Source organism: Bidens hawaiensis, unplaced genomic scaffold (assembly GCF_021521415.1).
Source record: "Bidens hawaiensis isolate Kalapana, Puna unplaced genomic scaffold, B.hawaiensis_p1.1 tig00014034_1, whole genome shotgun sequence".
Lineage (NCBI taxonomy): Eukaryota > Viridiplantae > Streptophyta > Magnoliopsida > Asterales > Asteraceae > Bidens > Bidens hawaiensis.
This window is the reverse complement of record NW_027492205.1, coordinates 8,956-18,530: the sequence shown is the minus strand read 5'-3', so window position 1 is coordinate 18,530 and position 9,575 is coordinate 8,956. Positions and strand designations below refer to the sequence as shown.

At 34.9% G+C, this 9,575-nt stretch overlaps 1 protein-coding gene across 1 annotated transcript; it reads right to left on the bottom strand.

Annotated features, from left to right (window-relative positions):
* Nucleotides 1–743: 743 nt before the first annotated feature.
* Nucleotides 744–6,112, bottom strand: LOC143545759 (glutamate receptor 1.4-like). Its single transcript, XM_077037585.1, has 5 exons — nucleotides 5,860–6,112; nucleotides 2,311–3,527; nucleotides 1,917–2,217; nucleotides 1,148–1,536; nucleotides 744–1,076 (listed from the first exon to the last, which is right to left on the bottom strand). The coding sequence occupies exons 1-5, from the start codon at nucleotides 6,110–6,112 to the stop codon at nucleotides 744–746; spliced, it is 2,493 nt and encodes an 830-aa protein (XP_076893700.1).
* Nucleotides 6,113–9,575: the final 3,463 nt, after the last annotated feature.

Genomic DNA, 9,575 nt, shown 5'->3' with positions numbered 1-9,575 from the left:
TGAGTTGGTTAGTTGTTGAGTTTATCGGTTAGCTTTCTTTTTGTGTTTATCGCTTGGGTTACGTTTAGCAATTCTTTCATTATTTGCTAGTTTAAATGAATTTGAGTTAGAATAAGCTTGGACGTGTTTGGTTAGGTTTAGATAAGGTGTTCGGTGAGTCGTGATATTTGTGGCTCAAAATCGAATTGTTTTTATGTGCTTGATCCAAACGGGTTCAAGAAACATTATGCTCTACATGAGTCTTAGAAATTGATACTCTAAGCTAATTATGTGTTAAAATGGATAAATTTAGTAAGTTCTTACAAACTCGAATCCTAATTTCGTAGTATTCATAGATCTAAATGAAGTGTTAATTAACTAGATAAATTTAATAAGTTCTTACAAATTTGAATTATAATTTCTTAGTATTCATATCCAAACGAGACTTGAAAGAGACGAAGTGATGGTGGGTGCGAGTTCATAATAATAATAATAATAACAATAACAATAATAATAATAGAAGGGTAAAGGTTTTTCCCGACTTCCCCAAACAAGCACTATCTAATTTTGTTTCAGTCACAAAACATGTACAAAATGACAATCCACCAATTGTCAACTAGACAGTAGCTGAATAAATCTGATGGCCGATACATCTTTAATGATAATTAAGCTAGCTAGCATGGCAAGATACATCTCCAATTATAAAGCTACGATTTTTACAACAATTTCGTCCCCCTAAAAGCGAAACAATAATAAGGTGGACATTAAATTTCGTGCAAGAGATACCTTACGGTGGACATTAAATTTCGTCCCCCTAAAAGCGAAACAATAATAAGGATGTTCATTTTGGCACGGATTAAGTAAATTAAAGAGACGAAAAAAGCTAAACACGAAGAGGCTGCACTTATAACGAACAAACCACCAAATCTTTCAACGCTCAAGGTTTTAGGCTGTATTGTAGATGAAGAATCCTCTGGTAACACGGAAAATTCAGTGTCAAACCACTTCTTCTCCAAAAGTTTTAGAGTTCCATCTTCTCTTAATTTAGCGATTTCCCTTGATATATCTTTTACCAGTGGAGAACCTTTTGAAAATATCTAAATGATAAAGATGTCAGTTATAAGTGTATATGGGAGAAAAAACAACCCAGAAATTATATGATACATACAAATGCAAATCCGGAAGTCACTGGTTCAGAAGAGACCATAGTGTAGTCACCATTTGAGTACTTGCCAAGAAACATCTTGATATATGGAACTTCATCAACAATAGCATCTGCACCACCATGCTTTCCACCTTTTGTTAACGCGTCAGCATACTTCTCATATGAGTAATATGGCCTTTGGTTAGAACCTGTAAAATTCGTATTGTTGACCATTACTCCTCCAAAGAAAGAGCCACCATGAAACCCTACAATCCCCCCTTTTGAAGCTATTTCAAATTGTTCCACTGTTAACAATGAAGTCAATGTTGCCGTGTAACTTGAAATCAAGATAAGCACCACGATTAACCAAACAAACATCACAAATCTTGACAGGTTGCTCACCAACTTCTCTTCTACAATAGGAACATAACACACAAAAAGAGTGTTGGATCAATTGTTGTTTGGCCCGAGTGTAAAGGCCAGCCCAAGAATTAAAAGGGGTAATTAGGTTTCTTCTTAGCTAAGTTGAGTTAACATTATAAATAGGACAACCAAGTTAGGGATTGTTATGAAGTTGATGCTACCAAGTTAGGGTTCGTCAAGATTCAAACCGAATTAGGGTTTGAAAGTTGTAATAAATTTTTTGAGTAAGATTTTCTGATTAATAAAGAAGAGTTATTTATTTAGTTCGTGTTTGATTATCGATCCAGGACTTGAAAGAGAGATTGGAATGATTGTGTTTCAAGACAATAATATTGTACATATATATTAAAGGGAAAGAAAGACAACGTACTCTGAGCAGAAAATATGGTCAATATGACGAGCCAAAAGATCGTTCCAATTCCTTGAGAAGGCGAGTTTTTAGATTCTTGATCCATAGCTTCTATAGCCCAGATAACTAAGCCATTGAAGATAAGAAAAGCTGTAAATGTTAGCCATAGATTTGCATTCAATGGCTTCAAGAAGATCCACATATCTTTTGTATTGGTTTTTGCTAATGTTCCTAAACCTAGGTCTGTGAAAGTTGTTGTGAAATCAACAAATTCTAATCTTTTAGCCAAGATTGTTGTGTCACCAAGGATCCCATCAATTTCCTGCTTGACATTTATAAAAATTAGTTACATTTATGAGTTACTATATGCACATTAAATATGAATTTGAAAATTCATCCAGCAAGGGACAAGTACCTTATTGAAGACCTTTTCTATAAGTTTGTCGTAGCTTCCATTCATATATGGAACTAACTCATAAGTCACTTCATATGGTAAAGCTTGAAGGCAAGTATTGAAAACATCAACACAGAACCCAGTGGCATTTGTGACTTCACTCTGATTATCATAAACTGCGTGTACGAAGGAGCTAAATGTTAGTCCAGTTCGAACACCAATTCTTAACTTTTTACCAAGACTCGTTGGCTTGGTTGAATCACTTGGAATGGTAGTAGACCCTCCAGGCCAGACAACATCTTCCATACCAATACCATAGTGTAGAACAGCGTCGTTTAATGGAAGGAGTGTTCTCGTAATTCCCTTTGACAGTGTCCAGTATCCCACTTTTCGTTCTCCATGATCGACTGCATTTATAATCTCAAATCCATTAGAGATTACATTTCTTTCAGTGAGCCTAAATTCACCACTTAGACCTTTCAACTTTGTTTTCAAAATCTCATGTAGAAGCAAGGTGCCATTTTGTTGGACCCCAACCTTCTCAATAGACTCCGCAAGTGCCCAAATTGTGTCATATGCCCATATCGCAAGCACATGTAGCTTCCTAGAGAATTTCTTATTCCATGTATTTGTTAAGTAATGCAGTCTCCTTGTTGTTGGAACATAAGATCTAAAACCAAGTACTCCTTGAAACGACTCAATAACTTCAAATTTTGTTGATAGAAAGACATCAGTAGTTTTCTGGCTTAAAATCCATGCATATTCTTTGCTCATCATTCCTAGCCTCTTCACGTTCGGAAATAATCTGGATGCTAGTGAAGGTGACATATCTACAATGATTACCATTGTGTGAATACTCATGACTTTATGCAACACTTTAATGATTTGATCATTTTTGGCTGAGGCTGAAATGGGAATTCTGTAAGTAATTTGAATGTTTTTATCTTGGAACAACTCAAACAGATTTTGTAGTAACTCTGACCCTTGGTCGCTTTCCTCATACATATATATAACGCCCCTCCATTTATAAGATTCAACAAGCGCACATATGCTTTTGGCCAAAGAACCTTCGTCTTCTTTAATATGGAGTAGGTAAGGATATTCCGTTAGGGATTTACCAGCGAATGAAATTATAGGTACCTTGGATGTATCAGCAATGGATCCCAATAGTTCTGATCCGATGTATGTTTGTGGGCCTATGATTGTACTAACCTTAACGAGATTAAGAAGATCAAGTACTGTTCAATCAAGTGAAAGAAATGCATAGTTTTAGATTAAAAAGTCAACATGTTATTGAGTTATTAAAAAAATAATCTAGTTATTCTACATATTATAAAGCATAGAAAAGCCCATGAAATTTTAACAAACAATCTAGTTTATGTTGTTTCCTATTTCTGATTCATTGTTCCACAAACGTGTTGTTCCGGACACGCAAATCGGCCAATGCCAGACCGTCCCAGGCCTATCACGTGAAAGGTAAATCAGCCTCACTCAGTAACAAGGCGTTGGCGCTTAGGATCGTTTCGAACCCACGACCTCTAGGTTATATTGTTCCATGTCTTACACCCCCTTAACCAACTGAGCTACATGACCTCTAGGTTATTTTTGATTTATGTGTTCCACTTATTGTTACTTGAAGAAGAGTGATCTCTATCCTTAAAGCAATTTCTCCCAAGATACAATGAGGCATTGTGTGTAGATTTGTTAATCAATTTTTGCACAAGACGATAACTCGGACGAACTAGTGAGATGTCAAATCTTGTGAATATTGAAACAAGACTGCTTGCTGCCAAAACCAATATCTTAAACTTTTGTGTTTGTTTGTTTCCGAAATTGTTTGAACCGCACAAGCCATCATGCATGTTCATGTTAGTCAACCCTAACCACAAGTCTACTCATCGTAACTGTTTGAGATTGAACCATCATGTATTCATCATTCTTGAAGCCTGGCTACACAACTCGTTGGTCCTCATAGTGAACCAATATGAGTCGTTGTCTCTTGGTGGTTGAGTTAATGTTACTAACATGAATCAAAATAGTAAAGGCAGCTCTCAAGCAGCTCATGATGACGTGTGTGTGCAAAGTGCCGCCATCTAAACCGCCGCAATATTAACCATGTAGTGCCCATTGGTCATGGGCACCTCTAGGGTGTGTCGCACCACCCTTACGGGATACCACTAGCATGGCCGGCCCAAGGGTTGTGCAGCCTGTGCAACCGCACAGGACCTGAAAAGTTTTAGGCCCAAAAGAAAAAAAAATCGGGATATGCAATAAATTTATTAGATACAAACGGAAGTTTTTTCTAATAAATTTATTGTTTACAAATCTTGTAGCTCATATGGTATGTTATGTTGTTTACAACCTGTGGGACTCACTCATTCACGGTTACTACACTCTTTTTTTCCTTTTTTTTCAAAACTTGAATTTCACTCATTTTTCTTGAACTTGAATGGGCTACAACGTTCTTTTCTTTTCTTTTCATGGCTTGGGTCAATTTCTTTATTTGTTTAAGATCTTTTATATCATATATATATTTATATATATAATATAGTTTTTTTAAAGTAAAAGGCCATAACAAAATTTATAAAATTCCAATTTCGTGTAATTCAAACAACAATAAGTACTTGTCTTTTTGTTCAACTAGACTAATCCGAGCATTTATTTGGCTTCTCTTTAAAAACAAGTTCAATATACATGAGCCAATTTTCTTCCTTGCACAGGGCCCTTGAGGTAACCGTGTCCTCATAGACGGCCATGACCACTAGTGCATTATTGCTTAAGAAAATAAGAAGCTTCCTGATTTTCTAGTTATGAATTTACTCTCCTGTGTGTGACGTAACCGTTTTTCCAATTGTCTTTTTCTTCTTATTTCCTAAGACTGAAAAAGTACTTGACTATCTTTTTGAAAATATTTGCAAACAGTTTGTTCCCCAAATGATTTTAAAACATACAAAATCAAAGAAAGCCTTTGTGTGAGCATGTATGAATTAAGTATATATTTATTAGCATATTGCAATTGCAACTCGTGATCATTGGAGAAGAAGTCAAAGGCAAATAGGTAAGAAGATTGAGATAAAGTTTGGAATCATGGGTTACTAATTGGTGGAGTACGTCCTAGGCTAATCTCGCTAGCATTGAACTTGGCAAAATGCGCATCTCTAAAAATAAGTTCAGAACAAGCGGCCTAAACAAATTGATCAACCATTTTCAATCAATTTTTTAATTTTAATAAAATAAAAGTGTAGGGAATCGTTTAAACTAAAAAATAGATTAGGTTTATCTAGTTGACTTCATTTGTTTATTTAACTAAGCTAGACTTAAAGTAGGATTATGATTGTGTTTAGTTTAATAGATCTTGTAAAGCCTTTCCGGTGTGGCGAAATGTTTAAATGAGTCTAGGGACGGGGTTTTGTCTCCAAACTTCCAGTTTTAGTAGTTTGATCAATACGGCCACAATATTGTAAATACGAGATGTCTGATGTATATGTGTTGGATGCTATATATTTTTCCGAGTTCATCAAAGTTTAAAACCATATTGAAATCAAATAATAGCTAGAGGGGAAGATTTACCGGCCGACAAAGCTTGTAATCTGTCTCCCTTTGAGTCCTTTGTATGGACAGCAATCCTTGTTTTGTAACTATGATTACGAGCATAAAAGTCTGATATTGCCATCATAATGCTACTATGAATGGATTTACCGAGCCATGACTCCATGTCAAGAACGATCCCTACGTCTACGTCTACAAAGTCTGCGCATAATCTGTGGTTTAAAGTACAAAAGAATAAGATTAATATACAAAGGTTGGTGTTCATGGCGGGCATGGGTTGTTAATATCAACTGATGAGGCCAGTATTAAGCCACATTTAAATTTAGATGCTGGTTGGATTATGGATATAATAGAAGATAATATTTATAAACAGTGACTACTTTGAATATTCAGGTTTTAATATACCCCAACTTATTAGACCAATTCAAATTTAGCTCACTTTATTTCATATCTGTACTTACGCCTTACTAAAGGTGAATTATCAGCCAAATTGGCTTAAGTTTTGAGGCTATATCACCTACACATGTGTATAAACACATATGCAAACTATATTACCAGCACATGTGTGGTTGCAATAATTTTATATTCTGTGATGAACATCGCCTTATGGGCTGAAAAGAAAAAAAAATCATTATAAATCTACATGTATAAGTGAGTTGAGCCGAGTAGAAACTCTACTAATAGTTAAGCTTGAGATTCCGCTTTTCCGATAAAGAAAAAAAAAGTTAGTTTGAGCTTCACTAAAACTTAAAGGTAGAAAACTCTGTTCGAGCTTCATTGGCATCGATCTCCTTCAAAGCACTTTGAGCTCCTTGCAATATTCATGCTTAATTTGCTCCAACTGGTCTTGATTACTGTGTATATTAAAAGTTTTAATTGTATAATGTTCTTTTTTAAATTAATGGACTCTATACATTTGACCGTGACTGGACTGGGCACAATAATTAAGTAATGCCCAGAGTTATGTATGTATTATTTTAATATTGTATGGAACATACTATTAGGCTATCAAGGAGGTGGCAGAGATGAGGATGCTGAGGTGGATGTGCGGACACACTAGATTAGATAGGATTAGAAATGAGGTCTTTAGGAAAAGGTTAGGAATAGTTAGCATATCAGAGAAAATAAAGGAAGGGAGATTGAGATGGTTTGGCCATGTGAAGAGGAGACCGACAACAGCGTCAGTTAGAGTAGTGGAAGCCTTCAATGTGGAAGGAAAGAGGAGTAGAGACAGACCTAAATTGACTTGGGATGAGAGAATTAGACATGACTTGACAGAGTTGCACCTCTCTGAGGACATGGTCCAGGATAGAGATTCGTGGAGACGTAGGATTAAGGTTAGCGACTTCTAGGGGAAGGTACCTAGTTAGCTTAGCTTTCTATTTAGGGTCTAGTTGGCTAGCCTTGCTCCTTGTTGTTTATGTATATATTTTATTTGATGCTGCTTTTTGATTCTTATGCCCTATTCTTAGTAGGTTTCAGATTCCTTGTTTTTTTGGTAGTTTGCTATCTATGTATTGCTAAGTATCTTTGCTTGTAGGATCTATATTTACTCTGATTACCTGTATGTAGCTTTATGAGCCGGGGGTCTCTTCGGATCAGCCTCTCTATTCTCACGGATATATGAAAGACTTGTCTACATCCCACCCTCCCCTGACCCTACCGATAGCGTGCTATGCGGTAGGATATAAAGGGCTTGATTGATTGATTTCGTTTTTAATATTATGAATGCATTTTTTTGAATTTTAGTTTGTTTATTGTAAGAATTTAATAATATACTTGAACCTATTTTGATTCATTTTATATTGGGTTATGCTCAGTTTTTAATGAAACATTGAATGTATTATCTACTTAATTTTTATAGTTGTTCGTTTATGTTCATTTGTTATAATTTGGATATTATTTTGTGAAACTTTTCATTTAAGTTAAAGTTAAAAAAATCACTAATTTAACTAAATCCATATTGAGAAATTAAATTATGGTTTGATGATGAAAGAGTTTCACAAATACATAAGATGTTATAAATCGTTTAAAAATTATCTAGGTTTGGTGAGACCCATAACCAACTTATTATTATTATTATTTTTACTAAAATTGTTTATTAATTATAAATAATATCCTTTTTCTTAAAAAAATATGATATTAATTTTTAATATATCCAAACACTATTTTATAGGATTTACATATCAAATCTTTGGTGAGACTAATTTTTATTAATTTAATGAGATATTATAACCCTTTTAAGGGCTATATGAGTTTGGTAAGAGTCATAGCCAAAAATTCGAGTCAAACACATGAGAGACATCCATTTACAAATAAAGAAATCTGGTGGATTAAGAGGGGTGAGGAGCGATCAGAGAACTTTTAAAGGTTTCTTCTATATATATTTAAAATAATTAGTTTTTTGATGTTAACTAAAAACTTCATCATTAAACTACAATTCATGTTGCAATATTGAGAGAGTTAGCAACCAAAATTAATGTTCTAGAGAAAAATGAGTAAATAGCTACGGTGATTTCGTAATATATGTTATAGACATAGGAGAAACTTATATAGGGACCCGGATGTTTTGACCAGTAGTGTAAATTTATGTGTTTTTTTAGTTTAAATTTACTCGTTTTCCTTCAAAAGGTTTGAGATCCGTGTTAAAACTATTTATAAATCTTGTTCCTCTCGTATCATCTTTGGCTTATTATGGGTGTTGCGGCAGGACCAACTATAAGGGAGGGTCGGGTGGTTGACAGACCCTGGCTCGACACCTAGGTAGGCCCAGATTTTTTTAGCAAAAAAAATTATATAAATATATTTTTATGAAAAATATGTATCTATAATGTTTAAACTTAATTACACAACCACTAGTCTGGTATAGTCGCAAAGGGGTATGACTTTCAACCAGAAGGTTATGGGTTCCAACCTCACTTGACACATTTTAACCATACTTTACAAAAACAAAAGTTTTTTACACAACCAAATTATAAGGCAAAAAAATTAATACTTATTTAAAAATTAAATTGTTTAACCCCAACAAGATACCCCTTTTATTAAGACCCAAAAAATTTTCGACTTCAGTCCAAATTTTTTTAACCGTTCTTGAAGCCGGGCTGTGTTGCGGTTTTTAGTACTTGGTCATATTTCTTTTTGTTCTTATTCCAATGTTTACGGCAAACTTGATTAGACTTGTTCTTATTCCAATGTTTACGGCAAACTTGATTAGACTTTCAAATTCCAAATCGTACTTGACTTGGAATCTTGGATGATAATAATTCGTTTACTTTTTGGATGATAATAATTCCAAATCGTACTTGACTTGGAATCTTGGAATCTTGGATGATAACAATTCGTTTACTTGGAATCTAAGACTTAGGGGTGTGGGGCGCTAGAGCCCCTCCGCTCGCGCCCCCAGGCGCTAACACCACACCACCAGGCGCTAACCGGGGCGTTAACGGGGCGCTAGCGCGAAAAACCAAGCAGGCGTGAGCCTATTAGCGGGAGAAGAAAGAGGAAAGCTGTCTTGGGAAGGGAAAAAGAGCCGTTGGGCTCTTATTAAATTAAAAAAAAAATATTTTTTCCCTAAATATTACCCCATTTCATCTATAAAATACCCCATTTCACCCATATCAATCACCACAACTTCAAAAAAAAACCTAAAATCAACCCATCTTCCCAACTTTTTTTTAAAAAAAGGCTGAAAATTGGTACCCAAACCTAGATTCAGATTATATTGACGACGATTTATG

Bases quoted from the DNA above. Each gene is read 5' to 3' on its own strand.
- LOC143545759 (XM_077037585.1), bottom strand. From the start codon at position 6,112: ATGCCCGCCATGAACACCAACCTTTGTATATTAATCTTATTCTTTTGT. The intron at 2,218-2,310 runs GTACTTGTCCCT...AATGTCAAGCAG, and splicing joins TAGAAAAGGTCTTCAATAAG to GAAATTGATGGGATCCTTGG. The intron at 1,537-1,916 runs GTACGTTGTCTT...TTCCTATTGTAG, and splicing joins GACCATATTTTCTGCTCAGA to AAGAGAAGTTGGTGAGCAAC.